Source organism: Salmo salar, chromosome ssa05 (assembly GCF_905237065.1).
Source record: "Salmo salar chromosome ssa05, Ssal_v3.1, whole genome shotgun sequence".
NCBI classification, from domain to species: Eukaryota; Metazoa; Chordata; class Actinopteri; order Salmoniformes; family Salmonidae; genus Salmo; species Salmo salar.
In genome coordinates this window covers 15,720,495-15,745,932 of record NC_059446.1, presented here as the reverse complement: position 1 = coordinate 15,745,932, position 25,438 = coordinate 15,720,495, and the positions used below count along the sequence as shown (strand labels likewise).

General features: G+C 34.8%; 1 protein-coding gene across 1 annotated transcript in view; it reads left to right on the top strand.

Annotated features, from left to right (window-relative positions):
- The window catches only part of LOC106604330 (teneurin-2), a 299,583-nt gene that overhangs the window by 127,349 nt on the left and 146,796 nt on the right, over nt 1-25,438 (top strand). Inside the window, exon 3 of the mRNA XM_045717935.1 lies at nt 2,494-2,732. Within this exon, the coding sequence (XP_045573891.1) occupies nt 2,494-2,732 (239 nt within the window). The remainder of the gene's footprint in view (nt 1-2,493; nt 2,733-25,438) is intronic.

The following is a 25,438-nucleotide window of genomic DNA, read 5'->3' as shown; positions in this document are numbered from 1 at the left end:
GACAAGATGGAAGGAAGGTAGAGAGGAGAGGAGAGATGGAAGAAAGGTAGAGAGAAGGAGAGGAGAAATGGATGGAAGGTAGAGAGAAGGAGAGATGGAAGGAAGGTAGAGAGAAGGAGTGGAGAGATGGAAGGAAGGTAGAGAGAAGGAGAGATGGAAGGAAGGTAGAGAGAAGGAGAGGAGAGATGGAAGGAAGGTAGAGAGAGAAGGAGAGGAGAGATGGAAGGAAGGAAGGTAGAGAGAAGGAGAGGAGAGATGGAAGGAAGGTAGAGAGAAGGAGAGGGGAGATGGAAGGAAGGTAGAGAGAAGGAGAGGAGAGATGGAAGGAAGGTAGAGAGAAGGAGAGGAGATATGGAAGGAAGGTAGAGAGAAGGAGAGGAGAGATGGAAGGTAGGTAGAGAAGGAGAGGAGAGATGGAAGGTAGAGAAGGAGAGGAGAGATGGAAGGAAGGTAGAGAAGGAGAGGAGAGATGGAAGGAAGGTAGAGAAGGAGAGGGGAGATGGAAGGAAGGTGGAGAGAAGGAGAGGAGAGATGGAGGATGGAAGAAAGGTAGAGAAGGAGAGGAGAGATGGAAGGTAGAGAAGGAGAGGAGAGATGGAAGGAAGGTAGAGAGAAGGAGAGGAGAGATGGAAGGAAGGTAAAGAGAAGGAGAGGAGAGATGGAAGGAAGGTAGAGAGAAGGAGAGGAGAGATGGAAGGAAGGTGGAGAGAAGGAGAGGAGAGATGGAAGGAAGGTAGAGAGAAGGAGAGGAGATATGGAAGGAAGGTAGAGAAGGAGAGATGGAAGGTAGAGAAGGAGAGGAGAGATGGAAGGAAGATGGAGAGGAGAGAGAAGGAAGGTAGAGAGAAGGAGAGGAGAGTTTGAAGGAAGGTAGAGAGGGGAGGAGAGATGGAAGGAAGGTAGAGAGGTGAGGAGAGATGGAAGGAAGTTAGAGAGGAGAGGAGGACGGTCGAGTGAAACAGATGCTACTGTTGAGAAGGACAGGATGAGGAAAATAGTAGAGAAGAAGAGAAGAGGAGGAGGGTATTCAAGGTGAACAGCAGGTGTGGTGTTAACAGAGGATAATGGAGAGTATGAGTGGGGGATGATGGGTAAAATCCTTCTCTGATCCGATCCCTTAGCTCTGACCTCACTGGGGAGATGGATGAGAGAGAAAGAGAGAGCAAGGGAGATGGATGAGAGAGAAAGAGAGAGGGAGGGAGATGGATGAGAGAGAAAGAGAGAGGGAGGGAGATGGATGAGAGAGAAAGAGAGAGCGAGGGTGATGGATGACAGAGAAAGAGAGAGCGAGGGAGATGGATGAGAGAGAAAGAGAGAGGGAGGGTGATGGATGAGAGAGAAAGAGAGAGTGAGGCAGATGGATGAGAGAGAAAGAGAGAGGGAGGGAGATGGATGAGAGAGAAAGAGAGAGCGAGGGTGATGGATGAGAGAGAAAGAGAGAGCGAGGCAGATGGATGAGAGAGAAAGAGAGAGGGAGGGTGATGGATGACAGAGAAAGAGAGAGCGAGGCAGATGGATGAGAGAGAAAGAGAGAGGGAGGGAGATGGATGAGAGAGAAAGAGAGAGCGAGGGAGATGGATGAGAGAGAAAGAGAGAGCGAGGTGGCGAGGAGATGGATGAGAGAGAAAGAGAGAGGGAGGGAGATGGATGAGAGAGAAAGAGAGAGCGAGGGAGATGGATGAGAGAGAAAGAGAGAGCGAGGGAGATGGATGAGAGAGAAAGAGAGAGCGAGGGTGATAGATAAGAGAGAGCGAGGGAGATGGATGAGAGAGAAAGAGAGAGGGAGGGAGATGGATGAGAGAGAAAGAGAGAGCGAGGGAGATGGATGAGAGAGAAAGAGAGAGGGAGGGTGATGGATGAGAGAGAAAGAGAGAGCGAGGGAGATGGATGAGAGAGAAAGAGAGAGTGAGGGAGATGGATGAGAGAGAAAGAGAGAGCGAAGGTGGGGAAAGAGGACAGGGGTAGGTTTAGAGAGACCTTGAGTTGTTACCGTCAGAATAGAATCTCGACTCAGACCAAGGATATAGAAAATAACGCAGTGGAAAGCTATCATTAAAGTTTCCTTAAAAGTGAAATTGGGTAAAGGCACACCCCACTGGGCACAGAGTCAATTCAACGTCTAATTCCACGTTGTTTCCATGTCATCTCATTGAAATGTTGTGGAAACAACATTGATTCAACCAGTGTGTGCCCAGTGGGACGTTTGTGTGTGTGTGTGTGTGTGTGTGTGTGTGTGTGTGTGTTTTTTGTGCGCATGTGTGTGTGTGTGCGTGTGTGTGTGTGCGTGTGTGTGTGTGTGCGTGCATGAGTATTTCCTTCACATCTGAGAGCAATTGACTCTCAATCTCTGGCCTCATATCTCTCTCTAGTTCTTTGAGGTTTCTTTGTGTTTTGACTGTGTGTGTTTTGAACCTCTGTGTGTAGAATTTCTGTCCAACTAAAACGAACATCTCTCTTTCCTTCTTTCTCTCTCTCTCCCCTCTCTCTCTTCAGGCACTTCCTGTTTAAGACGTCGTCGGGGACGACCCCTCTCTTCAGTAGCTCCTCTCCTGGTTACCCTCTGACCTCTGGTACGGTCTACTCTCCGCCCCCTCGCCTATTACCCAGAAACACCTTCTCCCGCTCTGCCTTCAAGCTCAACAAGCCGTCTAAGTACTGCAGCTGGAAATGTGCTGCCGTGTCGGCCATTACTACAGCCAGCCTGCTGGCTATACTACTGTCTTACTTTATAGGTAGGTAGAGTACACACACTCAGCCTGCTGGCTATACTACTGTCTTACTTTATAGGTAGGTAGAGTACACACACTCAGCCTGCTGGCTATACTACTGTCTTACTTTATAGGTAGGTAGAGTACACACACTCAGCCTGCTGGTTATACTACTGTCTTACTTTATAGGTAGGTAGAGTACACACACTCAGCCTGCTGGCTATACTACTGTCTTACTTTATAGGTAGGTAGAGTACACACACTCAGCCTGCTGGCTATAATACTGTCTTACTTTATAGGTAGGTAGAGTACACACACTCAGCCTGCTGGCTATTCTACTGTCTTACTTTATAGGTAGGTAGAGTACACACACTCAGCCTGCTGGCTATTCTACTGTCTTACTTTATAGGTAGGTAGAGTACACACACTCAGCCTGCTGGCTATAATACTGTCTTACTTTATAGGTAGGTAGAGTACACACACTCAGCCTGCTGGCTATACTACTGTCTTACTTTATAGGTAGGTAGAGTACACACACTCAGCCTGCTGGCTATAATACTGTCTTACTTTATAGGTAGGTAGAGTACACACACTCAGCCTGCTGGCTATACTACTGTCTTACTTTATAGGTAGGTAGAGTACACACACTCAGCCTGCTGGCTATAATACTGTCTTACTTTATAGGTAGGTAGAGTACACACACTCAGCCTGCTGGCTATAATACTGTCTTACTTTATAGGTAGGTAGAGTACACACACTCAGCCTGCTGGCTATAATACTGTCTTACTTTATAGGTAGGTAGAGTACACACACTCAGCCTGCTGGCTATAATACTGTCTTACTTTATAGGTAGGTAGAGTACACACACTCAGCCTGCTGGCTATTCTACTGTCTTACTTTATAGGTAGGTAGAGTACACACACTCAGCCTGCTGGTTATACTACTGTCTTACTTTATAGGTAGGTAGAGTACACACACTCAGCCTGCTGGCTATAATACTGTCTTACTTTATAGGTAGGTAGAGTACACACACTCAGCCTGCTGGCTATAATACTGTCTTACTTTATAGGTAGGTAGCGTACACACACTCAGCCTGCTGGCTATAATACTGTCTTACTTTATAGGTAGGTAGAGTACACACACTCAGCCTGCTGGCTATAATACTGTCTTACTTTATAGGTAGGTAGAGTACACACACTCAGCCTGCTGGCTATTCTACTGTCTTACTTTATAGGTAGGTAGAGTACACACACTCAGCCTGCTGGCTATAATACTGTCTTACTTTATAGGTAGGTAGAGTACACACACTCAGCCTGCTGGCTATAATACTGTCTTACTTTATAGGTAGGTAGAGTACACACACTCACACACACGCTCACATATAATCATGTTTGTGTTTGCTTCCCTGCTCACCTGTGGGGAACAGAATGTTGATCAATTCCTGATCAATCTGGTTTGATTGCAGTTCATCAATATCAGCAGCTGTGTTGCATGTAGCCTGGTTTGGATTTGTAACAAGGAGTCTGATTTGATACTACACCCCATGTGGCTCGTTGGCTGGCGTGGTGCTGTGGGAATTGTTGTGTGAGCATACCACTTAGTTTCTTTCAAAGCCCACAGTCACAGCATGGTGCTTGGACACATACACAGGTCTGGGAACAGATAAAGAACTCAGACACACAGAGACTCAGCAGGCCGCTGGAGCATTATCACTGATTTGAGACCAGTTTAAATGATAGAGATATCTCTAGCAGAGCAATGGCAGGCGTATAAAGGAGATGAGCTATGGAAAGAAGATGAGAATAGATCTCTCTTTACTCTCACTGAGTTACTCTAGTAAAAGATGGAGAGAGGGAGCGTGAAAGAGAGAGAGAGAGCAGGATGGAATGGGAAAATAAAAATCGTAGTGAGCCTAAGTATGAGAGATGTGGGCAGTGAGCCTCAGTATGAGAGATGTGGGCAGTGAGCCTCAGTATGAGAGATGTGGGCAGTGAGCCTCAGTATGAGAGATGTGGGCAGTGAGCCTCAGTATGAGAGATGTGGGCAGTGAGCCTCAGTATGAGAGATGTGGGCAGTGAGCCTCAGTATGAGAGATGTGGGCAGTGAGCCTCAGTATGAGAGATGTGGGCAGTGAGCCTCAGTATGAGAGATGTGGGCAGTGAGAGAGGGTGTATTTTGGTAGTTGTGTCTTTCTCTCTCGCTTCCTAAAAGCTTTTTTTGTGTGCATGCGCTTGTGTGTGTGTGTGTGTGTGTGTGTGTGTGTGTGTGTGTGTGTGTGTGTGTGTGTGTGTGTGTGTGTGTGTGTGTGTGTGTGTGTGTGTGTGTGTGTGTGTGCGCGCAGCGGTAGAAAAAGTACTCGAATCTCAAACCTGAGTAAGTAGAAAATGACGCAAGGGAAAGTCACCCAGTAAATTACTACTTGAGTAAAAGTCTAAAAGTATTTGGTTTTAAATATACTTAAGTATCAAAGGTGAATGGAATTGCTAAAATGTACTTAAATATCAAAAGTAAAAGTATAAATCATTTCAACTTCCTTCCTTATATTAAGCAAAGCAGACGGCACAATTTTATTTTATTTTTATTGATGGATAGCCAGGTTGCACACGCCAACACTTAGACATAATTTACAGGAAAGGCATTTGTGTTTAGTGAGTCCGCCAGATCAGAGGCAGTAGGGATAACCAGGGATGTTCTCTTGATAAGTGTGTGAATTGGACCATTTTCCTGTCCTGCTAAGCATTCAAAATGTAACGAGTACTTTTGGGTCTCACGGAAAATGTATGGAGTAAAAAGTACACTATTTTATTACAGAATGTAGTAAAGTAAAAGTAAAAGTTGCCAAACATATAATAGTAAAGTATAGTACAGATACGCAAAAACTACTTAAGTAGTACATTAAAGTATCTTTACTTAAGTACTTTACACCGCTGCCTGTGTGTGAGGTTATGAGGAGTCAGATGTATGGTCGAGGCCTTTATTGCCCCATTACCCTGGAGACTAGAGTCCACAGATGGGGAAGTCGCAAAAAACTACAAAATCAGCAGAGAAAACACCCTTTCCGATTCAACAGACATCAGTTCTATTTTTACATCCAACATTCATCAGTTCTATATTTACATCCAACAGACATCAGTTCTATATTTACATCTATTATGCATCAGTTCTATATTTACATCCAACAGACATCAGTTCTATATTTACATCCAACATGCATCAGTTCTATATTTACATCCAACATTCATCAGTTCTATATTTACATCCAACAGACATCAGTTCTATATTTACATCTATTATGCATCAGTTCTATATTTACATCCAACAGACATCAGTTCTATATTTACACCCAACATGCATCAGTTCTATATTTACATCCAACATGCATCAGTTCTATATTTACATCCAACAGACATCAGTTCTACATTTACATCCAAGACATCAGTTCTATATTTACATCCAACATGCATCAGTTCTATGTTTACATCCAACAGACATCAGTTCTATATTTACATCCAACAGACATCAGTTCTATATTTACATCCAACAGACATCAGTTCTATATTTACATCTATTATGCATCAGTTCTATATTTACATCCAACAGACATCAGTTCTATATTTACATCCAACAGACATCAGTTCTATATTTACATCCAACATTCATCAGTTCTATATTTACATCCAACAGACATCAGTTCTATATTTACATCTATTATGCATCAGTTCTATATTTACATCCAACAGACATCAGTTCTATATTTACATCCAACATGCATCAGTTCTACATTTACATCCAACAGACATCAGTTCTATATTTACATCCAACATGCATCAGTTCCAGTTCCATCAGTTCTATATTTACATCCAACAGACAGCAGTTCTATATTTACATCCAACATGCATCAGTTCTATATTTACACCCAACATGCATCAGTTCTATATTTACATCCAACATCAGTTCTATATTTACATCCAACAGACATCAGTTCTATATTTACATCCAACATCAGTTCTATATTTACATCCAACATCAGTTCTATATTTACATCCAACAGACATCATTTCTATATTTACATCCAACATGCATCAGATCTATATTTACATCCAACATGCATCAGTTCTATATTTACATCCAACATTCATCATTTCTATATTTACATCCAACAGACATCAGTTCTATATTTACATCCAACAGACATCAGTTCTATATATACATCCAACAGACATCATTTCTATATTTTCATCGAACAGACATCAATTTTATATTTACATCCAACATGCATCAGTTCTATATTTACATCCAACATGCATCAGTTCTATATTTACATCCAACATTCATCAGTTCTATATTTACATCCAACAGACATCAGTTCTATATTTACATCTATTATGCATCAGTTCTATATTTACATCCAACAGACATCAGTTCTATATTTACATCCAACATGCATCAGTTCTATATTTACATCCAACATGCATCAGTTCTATATTTACATCCAACAGACATCAGTTCTACATTTACATCCAACAGACATCAGTTCTATATTTACATCCAACATGCATCAGTTCTATGTTTACATCCAACAGACATCAGTTCTATATTTACATCCAACAGACATCAGTTCTATATTTACATCCAACAGACATCAGTTCTATATTTACATCTATTATGCATCAGTTCTATATTTACATCCAACAGACATCAGTTCAATATTTACATCCAACAGACATCAGTTCTATATTTACATCCAACATTCATCAGTTCTATATTTACATCCAACAGACATCAGTTCTATATTTACATCTATTATGCATCAGTTCTATATTTACATCCAACAGACATCAGTTCTATATTTACATCCAACATGCATCAGTTCTACATTTACATCCAACAGACATCAGTTCTATATTTACATCCAACATGCATCAGTTCCATCAGTTCTATATTTACATCCAACAGACAGCAGTTCTATATTTACATCCAACATGCATCAGTTCTATATTTACACCCAACATGCATCAGTTCTATATTTACATCCAACATCAGTTCTATATTTACATCCAACAGACATCAGTTCTATATTTACATCCAACATCACAGTTCTATATTTACATCCAACATGCATCAGTTCTATATTTACATCCAACAGACCTCAGTTCTATATTTACATCCAACATGCATCAGTTCTACATTTACATCCAACATGCATCAGTTCTATATTTACATCCAACATTCATCATTTCTATATTTACATCCAACAGACATCAGTTCTATATTTACATCCAACAGACATCCGTTATATATTTACATCCAACAGACATCATTTCTATATTTTCATCCAAGAGACATCAATTTTATATTTACATCCAACAGACATCAGTTCTATATTTACATCCAACAGACATCATTTCTATATTTACATCCAACGGACATCAGTTCTATATTTACATCCAACATGCATCAGTTCTATATTTACATCCAACAGACATCAGTTCTATATTTACATCCAACATGCATCAGTTCTATATTTACATCCAACATGCATCAGTTCTATATTTACATCCAACAGACAGCAGTTCTATATTTACATCCAACATGCATCAGTTCTATATTTACATCCAACATGCATCAGTTCTATATTTACATCCATAAGACAGCAGTTCTATATTTACATCCAACAGACATCAATTTTATATTTACATCCAACATGCGTCAGTTCTATATTTACATCCAACATGCATCAGTTCTATATTTACATCCAACAGACAGCAGTTCTATATTTACATCCAACATGCATCAGTTCTATATTTACATCCAACAGACATCAGTTCTATATTTACATCCAACAGACATCAGTTCTATATTTACATCCAACAGACATCAGTTCTATATTTACATCCAACAGACATCAGTTCTATATTTACATCCATTATGCATCAGTTCTATATTTACATCCATTATGCGTCAGTTTTATATTTACATCCAACAGACATCAGTTCTACATTTACATCCAACAAGCATCAGTTCTATATTTACATCCAACAGACATCAGTTCTATATTTACATCCATTATGCGTCAGTTCTATATTTACATCCAACAGACGTAATTTCTATATTTACATCCAACATGCATCAGTTCTATATTTACATCCAACAGACAGCAGTTCTACATTTACATCCATTATGCATCAGTTCTATATTTACATCCAACATGCATCAGTTCTATATTTACATCCAACAGACATCAGTTCTATATTTACATCCATTATGCGTCAGTTCTATATTTACATCCAACATTCATCAGTTCTATATTTACATCCAACAGACATCAGTTCTATATTTACATCCATTATGCGTCAGTTCTATATTTACATCCAACATGCATCATTTCTATATTTACATCCAACATTCATCAGTTCTATATTTACATCCAACATGCATCATTTCTATATTTACATCCTACATGCGTCAGTTCTATATTTACATCCAACAGACATCAGTTCTACATTTACATCCAACAGACATCAGTTCTATATTTCCATCCAACAGACATCAGTTCTTTATTTACATCCAACATTCATCAGTTGTATATTTACATCCAACAGACATCAGTTCTATATTTACATCCAACAGACATCATTTCTATATTTACATCCAACATGCATCAGTTCTATATTTACATCCAACAGACATCAGTTCTATATTTACATCCAACAGACATCAGTTCTATATTTACATCCAACAGACATCAGTTCTATATTTACATCCAACAGACATCAGTTCTATATTTACATCCAACATGCATCAGTTCTATATTTACATCCAACAGACATCAGTTCTATATTTACATCCAACAGACATCAGTTCTATATTTACATCCAACAGACATCAGTTCTATATTTACATCCATTATGCATCAGTTCTATATTTACATCCATTATGCGTCAGTTCTATATTTACATCCAACAGACATCAGTTCTACATTTACATCCAACAAGCATCAGTTCTATATTTACATCCAACAGACATCAGTTCTATATTTACATCCATTATGCGTCAGTTCTATATTTACATCCAACAGACGTAATTTCTATATTTACATCCAACATGCATCAGTTCTATATTTACATCCAACAGACAGCAGTTCTACATTTACATCCATTATGCATCAGTTCTATATTTACATCCAACATGCATCAGTTCTATATTTACATCCAACAGACATCAGTTCTATATTTACATCCATTATGCGTCAGTTCTATATTTACATCCAACATTCATCAGTTCTATATTTACATCCAACAGACATCAGTTCTATATTTACATCCAACATGCATCAGTTCTATATTTACATCCAACATTCATCATTTCTATATTTACATCCAACATTCATCAGTTCTATATTTACATCCAACATGCATCATTTCTATATTTACATCCTACATGCGTCAGTTCTATATTTACATCCAACAGACATCAGTTCTACATTTACATCCAACAGACATCAGTTCTATATTTCCATCCAACAGACATCAGTTCTATATTTACATCCAACATTCATCAGTTGTATATTTACATCCAACAGACATCAGTTCTATATTTACATCCAACAGACATCATTTCTATATTTACATCCAACATGCATCAGTTCTATATTTACATCCAACAGACATCAGTTCTATATTTACATCCAACAGACATCAGTTCTATATTTACATCCAACAGACATCAGTTCTATATTTACATCCAACAGACATCAGTTCTATATTTACATCCAACTGACATCAGTTCTATATTTACATCCAACAGACATCAGTTCTATATTTACATCCATTATGCATCAGTTCTATATTTACATCCATTATGCGTCAGTTCTATATTTACATCCAACAGAAATCAGTTCTACATTTACATCCAACAAGCATCAGTTCTATATTTACATCCAACAGACATCAGTTCTATATTTACATCCATTATGCGTTAGTTCTATATTTACATCCAACAGACGTAATTTCTATATTTACATCCAACATGCATCAGTTCTATATTTACATCCAACAGACATCAGTTCTATATTTACATCCATTATGCGTCAGTTCTATATTTACATCCAACATTCATCAGTTCTATATTTACATCCAACAGACATCAGTTCTATATTTACATCCATTATGCGTCAGTTCTATATTTACATCCAACATGCATCATTTCTATATTTACATCCAACATTCATCAGTTCTATATTTACATCCAACATGCATCATTTCTATATTTACATCCTACATGCGTCAGTTCTATATTTACATCCAACAGACATCAGTTCTACATTTACATCCAACAGACATCAGTTCTATATTTCCATCCAACAGACATCAGTTCTATATTTACATCCAACATTCATCAGTTCTATATTTACATCCATTATGCATAAGTTCTATATTTACATCCAACATGCATCAATTCTATATTTACATCCAAGAGACATCAGTTCTACATTTACATCCAACAGACATCAGTTCTATATTTCCATCCAACAGACATCAGTTCTTTATTTACATCCAACATTCATCAGTTGTATATTTACATCCAACAGACATCAGTTCTATATTTACATCCAACAGACATCATTTCTATATTTACATCCAACATGCATCAGTTCTATATTTACATCCAACAGACATCAGTTCTATATTTACATCCAACAGACATCAGTTCTATATTTACATCCAACTGACATCAGTTCTATATTTACATCCAACAGACATCAGTTCTATATTTACATCCATTATGCATCAGTTCTATTTTTACATCCATTATGCATCAGTTCTATATTTACATCCAACAGACATCAGTTCTATATTTACATCCATTATGCGTCAGTTCTATATTTACATCCAACAGACGTAATTTCTATATTTACATCCAACATGCATCAGTTCTATATTTACATCCAACAGACATCAGTTCTACATTTACATCCATTATGCATCAGTTCTATATTTACATCCAACATGCATCAGTTCTATATTTCCATCCAACAGACATCAGTTCTATATTTACATCCAACATTCATCAGTTCTATATTTACATCCAACAGACATCAGTTCTATATTTACATCCAACAGACATCATTTCTATATTTTCATCCAACAGACATCAATTTTATATTTACATCCAACATGCATCAGTTCTATATTTACATCCAACATGCATCAGTTCTATATTTACATCCAACGGACAGCAGTTCTATATTTACATCCAACATGCATCAGTTCTATATTTACATCCAACAGATAGCAGTTCTATATTTACATCCAACATGCATCAGTTCTATATTTACATCCAACATGCATCAGTTCTATATTTACATCCAACAGACAGCAGTTCTATATTTACATCCAACATGCATCAGTTCTATATTTACATCCAACAGACATCAGTTCTATATTTACATCCAACTGACGTCAGTTCTATATTTACATCCAACAGACATCAGTTCTACATTTACATCCATTATGCATCAGTTCGATATATACATCCAACAGACATCAGTTTTATATTTACATCCAACAGACATCAGATATATTTTTACATCCAACAGACATCAGTTCTACATTTACATCCAACAGACATCAGTTCTATATTTCCATCCAACAGACATCAGTTCTTTATTTACATCCAACATTCATCAGTTGTATATTTACATCCAACAGACATCAGTTCTATATTTACATCCAACATGTATGCGTTCTATATTTACATCCAACAGACATCATTTCTATATTTTCATCCAACATACATCAATTTTATATTTACATCCAACATGCATCAGTTCTATATTTACATCCAACAGACATCAGTTCTATATTTACATCCAACATGCATCAGTTCTATATTTACATCCAACATGCATCAGTTCTATATTTACATCCAACATGCATCAGTTCTATATTTACATCCAACAGACATCAGTTCTACATTTACATCCATTATGCATCAGTTCTATATTTACATCCAACAGACATCAGTTTTATATTTACATCCAACAGACATCAGATCTATTTTTACATCCAACAGACATCAGTTCTATATTTACATCCAACATCAGTTCTATATTTACATCCAACATGCATCAGTTCTATATTTACATCCAACAGACATCAGTTCTATATTTACATCCAACATGCATCAGTTCTATATTTACATCCAACAAACATCAGTTCAATATTTACATCCAACATGCATCAGTTCTATATTTACATCCAGCAGACATCAGTTCTATATTTACATCCTACATGCGTCAGTTCTATATTTACATCCAACTGACATCAGTTCTATATTTACATCCAACAGACATCAGTTCTATATTTACATCCATTATGCATCAGTTCTATTTTTACATCCATTATGCATCAGTTCTATATTTACATCCATCAGACATCAGTTCTATATTTACATCCATTATGCGTCAGTTTTATATTTACATCCAACAGTCATCAGTTCTACATTTACATCCAACAAGCATCAGTTCTATATTTACATCCAACAGACATCAGTTCTATATTTACATCCATTATGCGTCAGTTCTATATTTACATCCAACAGACGTAATTTCTATATTTACATCCAACATGCATCAGTTCTATATTTACATCCAACAGACAGCAGTTCTACATTTACATCCATTATGCATCAGTTCTATATTTACATCCAACATGCATCAGTTCTATATTTACATCCAACAGACATCAGTTCTATATTTACATCCATTATGCGTCAGTTCTATGTTTACATCCAACATTCATCAGTTCTATATTTACATCCAACAGACATCAGTTCTATATTTACATCCATTATGCGTCAGTTCTATATTTACATCCAACATGCATCATTTCTATATTTACATCCAACATGCATCAGTTCTATATTTACATCCAACATGCATCATTTCTATATTTACATCCTACATGCGTCAGTTCTATATTTACATCTAACAGACATCAGTTCTACATTTACATCCAACAGACATCAGTTCTATATTTCCATCCAACAGACATCAGTTCTATATTTACATCCAACATTCATCAGTTCTATATTTACATCCATTATGCATAAGTTCTACATTTACATCCAACATGCATCAATTCTATATTTACATCCAAGAGACATCAGTTCTACATTTACATCCAACAGACATCAGTTCTATATTTCCATCCAACAGACATCAGTTCTTTATTTACATCCAACATTCATCAGTTGTATATTTACATCCAACAGACATCAGTTCTATATTTACATCCAACAGACATCATTTCTATATTTTCATCCAACAGACATCAATTTTATATTTACATCCAACATGCATCAGTTCTATATTTACATCCAACAGACATCAGTTCTATATTTACATCCAACATGCATGCGTTCTATATTTACATCCAACAGACATCATTTCTATATTTTCATCCAACAGACATCAATTTTATATTTACATCCAACATGCATCAGTTCTATATTTACATCCAACAGACATCAGTTCTATATTTACATCCAACAGACATCATTTCTATATTTACATCCAACATGCATCAGATCTATATTTACATCCAACATGCATCAGTTCTATATTTTCCTCCAACATTCATCATTTCTATATTTACATCCAACAGACATCAGTTCTATATTTACATCCAACATGCATCAGTTCTATATTTACATCCAACATGCAACAGATCTATTTTTACATCCAACAGACATCAGTTCTATATTTACATCCAACAGACATTAGTTCTATATTTACATCCAACAGACATCAGTTCTATATTTACATCCAACATGCATCCGTTCTATATTTACATCCAACAGACATCATTTCTATATTTTCATCCAACAGACATCAATTTTATATTAACATCCAACATGCATCAGTTCTATATTTACATCCAACATGCATCAGTTCTATATTTACATCCAACGGACAGCAGTTCTATATTTACATCCAACATGCATCAGTTCTATATTTACATCCAACAGACATCAGTTCTACATTTACATCCATTATGCATCAGTTCTATATATACATCCAACAGACATCAGTTCTATATTTACATCCAACAGACATCAGATCTATATTTACATCCAACAGACATCAGTTCTACATTTACATCCAACAGACATCAGTTCTATATTTCCATCCAACAGACATCAGTTCTTTATTTACATCCAACATTCATCAGTTGTATATTTACATCCAACAGACATCAGTTCTATATTTACATCCAACATGTATGCGTTCTATATTTACATCCAACAGACATCATTTCTATATTTTCATCCAACATACATCAATTTTATATTTACATCCAACATGCATCAGTTCTATATTTACATCCAACAGACATCAGTTCTATATTTACATCCAACATGCATCAGTTCTATATTTACATCCAACATGCATCAGTTCTATATTTACATCCAACATGCATCAGTTCTATATTTACATCCAACAGACATCAGTTCTACATTTACATCCATTATGCATCAGTTCTATATTTACATCCAACAGACATCAGTTCTATATTTACATCCAACAGACATCAGATCTATTTTTACATCCAACAGACATCAGTTCTATATTTACATCCAACATCAGTTCTATATTTACATCCAACATGCATCAGTTCTATATTTACATCCAACAGACATCAGTTCTATATTTACATCCAACATGCATCAGTTCTATATTTACATCCAACAAACATCAGTTCAATATTTACATCCAACATGCATCAGTTCTATATTTACATCCAGCAGACATCAGTTCTATATTTACATCCTACATGCGTCAGTTCTATATTTACATCCAACTGACATCAGTTCTATATTTACATCCAACAGACATGAGTTCTATATTTACATCCATTATGCATCAGTTCTATTTTTACATCCAACATGCATCAGTTCTATATTTACATCCATCAGACATCAGTTCTATATTTACATCCATTATGCGTCAGTTTTATATTTACATCCAACAGACATCAGTTCTACATTTACATCCAACAAGCATCAGTTCTATATTTACATCCAACAGACATCAGTTCTATATTTACATCCATTATGCGTCAGTTCTATATTTACATCCAACAGACGTAATTTCTATATTTACATCCAACATGCATCAGTTCTATATTTACATCCAACAGACAGCAGTTCTACATTTACATCCATTATGCATCAGTTCTACATTTACATCCAACATGCATCAGTTCTATATTTACATCCAACAGACATCAGTTCTATATTTACATCCATTATGCGTCAGTTCTATGTTTACATCCAACATTCATCAGTTCTATATTTACATCCAACAGACATCAGTTCTATATTTACATCCATTATGCGTCAGTTCTATATTTACATCCAACATGCATCATTTCTATATTTACATCCAACATTCATCAGTTCTATATTTACATCCAACATGCATCATTTCTATATTTACATCCTACATGCGTCAGTTCTATATTTACATCCAACAGACATCAGTTCTACATTTACATCCAACAGACATCAGTTCTATATTTCCATCCAACAGACATCAGTTCTATATTTACATCCAACATTCATCAGTTCTATATTTACATCCATTATGCATCAGTTCTACATTTACATCCAACATGCATCAATTCTATATTTACATCCAAGAGACATCAGTTCTACATTTACATCCAACAGACATCAGTTCTATATTTCCATCCAACAGACATCAGTTCTTTATTTACATCCAACATTCATCAGTTGTATATTTACATCCAACAGACATCAGTTCTATATTTACATCCAACAGACATCATTTCTATATTTTCATCCAACAGACATCAATTTTATATTTACATCCAACATGCATCAGTTCTATATTTACATCCAACATGCATCATTTCTATATTTACATCCTACATGCGTCAGTTCTATATTTACATCCAACAGACATCAGTTCTACATTTACATCCAACAGACATCAGTTCTATATTTCCATCCAACAGACATCAGTTCTATATTTACATCCAACATTCATCAGTTCTATATTTACATCCATTATGCATAAGTTCTATATTTACATCCAACATGCATCAATTCTATATTTACATCCAAGAGACATCAGTTCTACATTTACATCCAACAGACATCAGTTCTATATTTACATCCAACAGACATCAGTTCTATATTTACATCCAACAGACATCAATTTTATATTTACATCCAACATGCATCAGTTCTATATTTACATCCAACAGACATCATTTCTATATTTTCATCCAACAGACATCAATTTTATATTTACATCCAACATGCATCAGTTCTATATTTACATCCAACAGACATCAGTTCTATATTTACATCCAACAGACATCATTTCTATATTTACATCCAACATGCATCAGATCTATATTTACATCCAACATGCATCAGTTCTATATTTTCCTCCAACATTCATCATTTCTATATTTACATCCAACAGACATCAGTTCTATATTTACATCCAACATGCATCAGTTCTATATTTACATCCAACATGCAACAGATCTATTTTTACATCCAACAGACATCAGTTCTATATTTACATCCAACAGACATTAGTTCTATATTTACATCCAACAGACATCAGTTCTATATTTACATCCAACATGCATCCGTTCTATATTTACATCCAACAGACATCATTTCTATATTTTCATCCAACAGACATCAATTTTATATTTACATCCAACATGCATCAGTTCTATATTTACATCCAACATGCATCAGTTCTATATTTACATCCAACGGACAGCAGTTCTATATTTACATCCAACATGCATCAGTTCTATATTTACATCCAACAGATAGCAGTTCTATATTTACATCCAACATGCATCAGTTCTATATTTACATCCAACATGCATCAGTTCTATATTTACATCCAACAGACATCAGTTCTATATTTACATCCAACATGCATCAGTTCTATATTTACATCCAACAGACATCAGTTCTATATTTACATCCAACTGACATCAGTTCTATATTTACATCCAACAGACATCAGTTCTACATTTACATCCATTATGCATCAGTTCTATATATACATCCAACAGACATCAGTTTTATATTTACATCCAACAGACATCAGTTCTATATTTACATCCAACAGACATCAGTTCTACATTTACATCCAACAGACATCAGTTCTATATTTCCATCCAACAGACATCAGTTCTTTATTTACATCCAACATTCATCAGTTGTATATTTACATCCAACAGACATCAGTTCTATATTTACATCCAACATGCATGCGTTCTATATTTACATCCAACAGACATCAGTTCTATATTTTCATCCAACATACATCAATTTTATATTTACATCCAACATGCATCAGTTCTATATTTACATCCAACAGACATCAGTTCTATATTTACATCCAACATGCATCAGTTCTATATTTACATCCAACATGCATCAGTTCTATATTTACATCCAACAGACATCAGTTCTACATTTACATCCATTATGCATCAGTTCTATATTTACATCCAACAGACATCAGTTTTATATTTACATCCAACAGACATCAGTTCTATTTTTACATCCAACAGACATCAGTTCTATATTTACATCCAACATCAGTTCTATATTTACATCCAACATGCATCAGTTCTATATTTACATCCAACAGACATCAGTTCTATATTTACATCCAACATGCATCAGTTCTATATTTACATCCAACAAACATCAGTTCTATATTTACATCCAACATGCATCAGTTCTATATTTACATCCAACAGACATCAGTTCTATATTTACATCCTACATGCGTCAGTTCTATATTTACATCCAACTGACATCAGTTCTATATTTACATCCAACAGACATCAGTTCTATATTTACATCCATTATGCATCAGTTCTATTTTTACATCCATTATGCATCAGTTCTATATTTACATCCATCAGACATCAGTTCTATATTTACATCCATTATGCGTCAGTTCTATATTTACATCCAACAGACATCAGTTCTACATTTACATCCAACAAGCATCAGTTCTATATTTACATCCAACAGACATCAGTTCTATATTTACATCCATTATGCGTCAGTTCTATATTTACATCCAACAGACGTAATTTCTATATTTACATCCAACATGCATCAGTTCTATATTTACATCCAACAGACAGCAGTTCTACATTTACATCCATTATGCATCAGTTCTATATTTACATCCAACATGCATCAGTTCTATATTTACATCCAACAGACATCAGTTCTATATTTACATCCATTATGCGTCAGTTCTATGTTTACATCCAACATTCATCAGTTCTATATTTACATCCAACAGACATCAGTTCTATATTTACATCCATTATGCGTCAGTTCTATATTTACATCCAACATGCATCATTTCTATATTTACATCCAACATTCATCAGTTCTATATTTACATCCAACACGCATCATTTCTATATTTACATCCTACATGCGTCAGTTCTATATTTACATCCAACAGACATCAGTTCTACATTTACATCCAACAGACATCAGTTCTATATTTCCATCCAACAGACATCAGTTCTATATTTACATCCAACATTCATCAGTTCTATATTTACATCCATTATGCATAAGTTCTACATTTACATCCAACATGCATCAATTCTATATTTACATCCAAGAGACATCAGTTCTACATTTACATCCAACAGACATCAGTTCTATATTTCCATCCAACAGACATCAGTTCTATATTTACATCCAACATTCATCAGTTGTATATTTACATCCAACAGACATCAGTTCTATATTTACATCCAACAGACATCATTTCTATATTTTCATCCAACAGACAGCAGTTCTATATTTACATCCAACATGCATCAGTTCTATATTTACATCCAACAGACATCAGTTCTATATTTACATCCAACAGACATCAGTTCTATATTTACATCCAACAGACATCAGTTCTATATTTACATCCAACAGACATCAGTTCTACATTTACATCCATTATGCATCAGTTCTATATTTACATCCAACAGACATCAGTTTTATATTTACATCCAACAGACATCAGTTCTATTTTTACATCCAACAGACATCAGTTCTACATTTACATCCAACAGACATCAGTTCTATATTTACATCCAACAGACATCAGTTCTTTATTTACATCCAACATTCATCAGTTGTATATTTACATCCAACAGACATCAGTTCTATATTTACATCCAACATGCATGCGTTCTATATTTACATCCAACAGACATCATTTCTATATTTTCATCCAACATACATCAATTTTATATTTACATCCAACATGCATCAGTTCTATATTTACATCCAACAGACATCAGTTCTATATTTACATCCAACATGCATCAGTTCTATATTTACATCCAACATGCATCAGTTCTATATTTACATCCAACATGCATCAGTTCTATATTTACATCCAACAGACATCAGTTCTACATTTACATCCATTATGCATCAGTTCTATATTTACATCCAACATACATCAGTTCTATATTTACATCCAACAGACATCAGTTCTACATTTACATCCATTATGCATCAGTTCTATATTTACATCCAACAGACATCAGTTCTATATTTACATCCAACAGACATCAGTTCTATATTTACATCCAACAGACATCAGTTCTATATTTACATCCAACAACATCAGTTCTATATTTACATCCAACATGCATCAGTTCTATATTTACATCCAACAGACATCAGTTCTATATTTACATCCAACATGCATCAGTTCTATATTTACATCCAACAGACATCAGTTCTATATTTACATCCAACATGCATCAGTTCTATATTTACATCCAGCAGACATCAGTTCTATATTTACATCCTACATGCATCAGTTCTATATTTACATCCAACTGACATCAGTTCTATATTTACATCCAACAGACATCAGTTCTATATTTACATCCATTATGCATCAGTTCTATATTTACATCCAACATGCATCAGTTCTATATTTACATCCAACAGACATCAGTTCTATATTTACATCCAACATGCAACAGATCTATTTTTACATCCAACAGACATCAGTTCTACATTTACATCCAACAAGCATCAGTTCTATATTTACATCCAACAGACATCAGTTCTATATTTACATCCATTATGCGTCAGTTCTATATTTACATCCAACAGACGTAATTTCTATATTTACATCCAACATGCATCAGTTCTATATTTACATCCAACAGACATCAGTTCTACATTTACATCCATTATGCATCAGTTCTATATTTACATCCAACATGCATCAGTTCTATATTTACATCCAACAGACATCAGTTCTATATTTACATCCATTATGCGTCAGTTCTATGTTTACATCCAACATTCATCAGTTCTATATTTACATCCAACAGACATCAGTTCTATATTTACATCCATTATGCGTCAGTTCTATATTTACATCCAACATGCATCATTTCTATATTTACATCCAACATTCATCAGTTCTATATTTACATCCAACACGCATCATTTCTATATTTACATCCTACATGCGTCAGTTCTATATTTACATCTAACAGACATCAGTTCTATATTTACATCCAACAGACATCAGTTCTATATTTACATCCAACATTCATCAGTTCTATATTTACATCCATTATGCATAAGTTCTACATTTACATCCAACATGCATCAATTCTATATTTACATCCAAGAGACATCAGTTCTACATTTACATCCAACAGACATCAGTTCTATATTTCCATCCAACAGACATCAGTTCTTTATTTACATCCAACATTCATCAGTTGTATATTTACATCCAACAGACATCAGTTCTATATTTACATCCAACAGACATCATTTCTATATTTTCATCCAACAGACAGCAGTTCTATATTTACATCCAACATGCATCAGTTCTATATTTACATCCAACAGACATCAGTTCTATATTTACATCCAACAGACATCAGTTCTATATTTACATCCAACTGACATCAGTTCTATATTTACATCCAACAGACATCAGTTCTACATTTACATCCATTATGCATCAGTTCTATATATACATCCAACAGACATCAGTTTTATATTTACATCCAACAGACATCAGATCTATTTTTACATCCAACAGACATCAGTTCTACATTTACATCCAACAGACATCAGTTCTATATTTCCATCCAACAGACATCAGTTCTTTATTTACATCCAACATTCATCAGTTGTATATTTACATCCAACAGACATCAGTTCTATATTTACATCCAACATGTATGCGTTCTATATTTACATCCAACAGACATCAGTTCTATATTTACATCCAACATACATCAGTTCTATATTTACATCCAACATGCATCAGTTCTATATTTACATCCAACAGACATCATTTCTATATTTACATCCTACATGCGTCAGTTCTATATTTACATCCAACATGCATCAGTTCTATATTTACATCCAACATGCATCAGTTCTATATTTACATCCAACAGACATCAGTTCTACATTTACATCCATTATGCATCAGTTCTATATTTACATCCAACAGACATCAGTTCTATATTTACATCCAACAGACATCAGTTCTATTTTTACATCCAACAGACATCAGTTCTATATTTACATCCAACATCAGTTCTATATTTACATCCAACATGCATCAGTTCTATATTTACATCCAACAGACATCAGTTCTATATTTACATCCAACATGCATCAGTTCTATATTTACATCCAACAAACATCAGTTCAATATTTACATCCAACATGCATCAGTTCTATATTTACATCCAGCAGACATCAGTTCTATATTTACATCCAACATGCATCAGTTCTATATTTACATCCAACAGACATAATTTCTATATTTACATCCTACATGCGTCAGTTCTATATTTACATCCAACATGCATCAGTTCTATATTTACATCCAACAGACATCATTTCTATATTTACATCCTACATGCGTCAGTTCTATATTTACATCCAACAGACATCAGTTCTATATTTACATCCAACAGACATCAGTTCTATATTTCCATCCAACAGACATCAGTTCTTTATTTACATCCAACATTCATCAGTTGTATATTTACATCCAACAGACATCAGTTCTATATTTACATCCAACATGTATGCGTTCTATATTTACATCCAACAGACATCATTTCTATATTTTCATCCAACATACATCAATTTTATATTTACATCCAACATGCATCAGTTCTATATTTACATCCAACAGACATCAGTTCTATATTTACATCCAACATGCATCAGTTCTATATTTACATCCAACATGCATCAGTTCTATATTTACATCCAACATGCATCAGTTCTATATTTACATCCAACAGACATCAGTTCTACATTTACATCCATTATGCATCAGTTCTATATTTACATCCAACAGACATCAGTTTTATATTTACATCCAACAGACATCAGATCTATATTTACATCCAACAGACATCAGTTCTATATTTACATCCAACAGACAGCAGTTCTATATTTACATCCAACAGACATCAATTTTATATTTACATCCAACATGCATCAGTTCTATATTTACATCCAACAAACATCAGTTCAATATTTACATCCAACATGCATCAGTTCTATATTTACATCCAGCAGACATCAGTTCTATATTTACATCCAACATGCATCAGTTCTATATTTACATCCAACAGACATCATTTCTATATTTACATCCTACATGCGTCAGTTCTATATTTACATCCAACATGCATCAGTTCTATATTTACATCCAACATGCATCAGTTCTATATTTACATCCAACAGACATCAGTTCTACATTTACATCCATTATGCATCAGTTCTATATTTACATCCAACAGACATCAGTTTTATATTTACATCCAACAGACATCAGTTCTATATTTACATCCAACAGACATCAGTTCTATATTTACATCCAACATCATCGTTCTATATTTACATCCAACATGCATCAGTTCTATATTTACATCCAACAGACATCAGTTCTATATTTACATCCAACATGCATCAGTTCTATATTTACATCCAACACACATCAGTTCTATATTTACATCCAACATGCATCAGTTCTATATTTACATCCAACAGACATCAGTTCTATATTTACATCCAACATGCATCAGTTCTATATTTACATCCAACAGACATAATTTCTATATTTACATCCTACATGCGTCAGTTCTATATTTACATCCAACATGCATCAGTTCTATATTTACATCCAACAGACATCATTTCTATATTTACATCCTACATGCGTCAGTTCTATATTTACATCCAACAGACATCAGTTCTATATTTACATCCAACATGCATCAGTTCTATATTTACATCCAACATGCATCAGTTCTATATTTACATCCAACAGACATCAGTTCTATATTTACATCCAACAGACATCAATTTTATATTTACATCCAACATGCATCAGTTCTATATTTACATCCAACAGACATCAGTTCTATATTTACATCCAACATGCATCAGTTCTATATTTACATCCAACAGACATCAGTTCTATATTTACATCCAACAGACATCAGTTCTATATTTACATCCAACTGACATCAGTTCTATATTTACATCCAACAGACATCAGTTCTACATTTACATCCATTATGCATCAGTTCTATATATACATCCAACAGACATCAGTTCTATATTTACATCCAACAGACATCAGTTCTATTTTTACATCCAACAGACATCAGTTCTACATTTACATCCAACAGACATCAGTTCTATATTTCCATCCAACAGACATCAGTTCTTTATTTACATCCAACATTCATCAGTTGTATATTTACATCCAACAGACATCAGTTCTATATTTACATCCAACATGTATGCGTTCTATATTTACATCCAACAGACATCATTTCTATATTTTCATCCAACATACATCAATTCTATATTTACATCCAACATGCATCAGTTCTATATTTACATCCAACAGACATCAGTTCTATATTTACATCCAACATGCATCAGTTCTATATTTACATCCAACATGCATCAGTTCTATATTTACATCCAACATGCATCAGTTCTATATTTACATCCAACAGACATCAGTTCTACATTTACATCCATTATGCATCAGTTCTATATTTACATCCAACAGACATCAGTTTTATATTTACATCCAACAGACATCAGATCTATTTTTACATCCAACAGACATCAGTTCTATATTTCCATCCAACAGACATCAGTTCTTTATTTACATCCAACATTCATCAGTTGTATATTTACATCCAACAGACATCAGTTCTATATTTACATCCAACATGCATCAGTTCTATATTTACATCCAACAGACATCATTTCTATATTTTCATCCAACATACATCAATTTTATATTTACATCCAACATGCATCAGTTCTATATTTACATCCAACAGACATCAGTTCTATATTTACATCCAACATGCATCAGTTCTATATTTACATCCAACATACATCAGTTCTATATTTACATCCAACATGCATCAGTTCTATATTTACATCCAACAGACATCAGTTCTATTTTTACATCCAATATGCATCAGTTCTATATTTACATCCAACAGACATCAGTTTTATATTTACATCCAACAGACATCAGTTCTATATTTACATCCAACAGACATCAGTTCTATATTTCC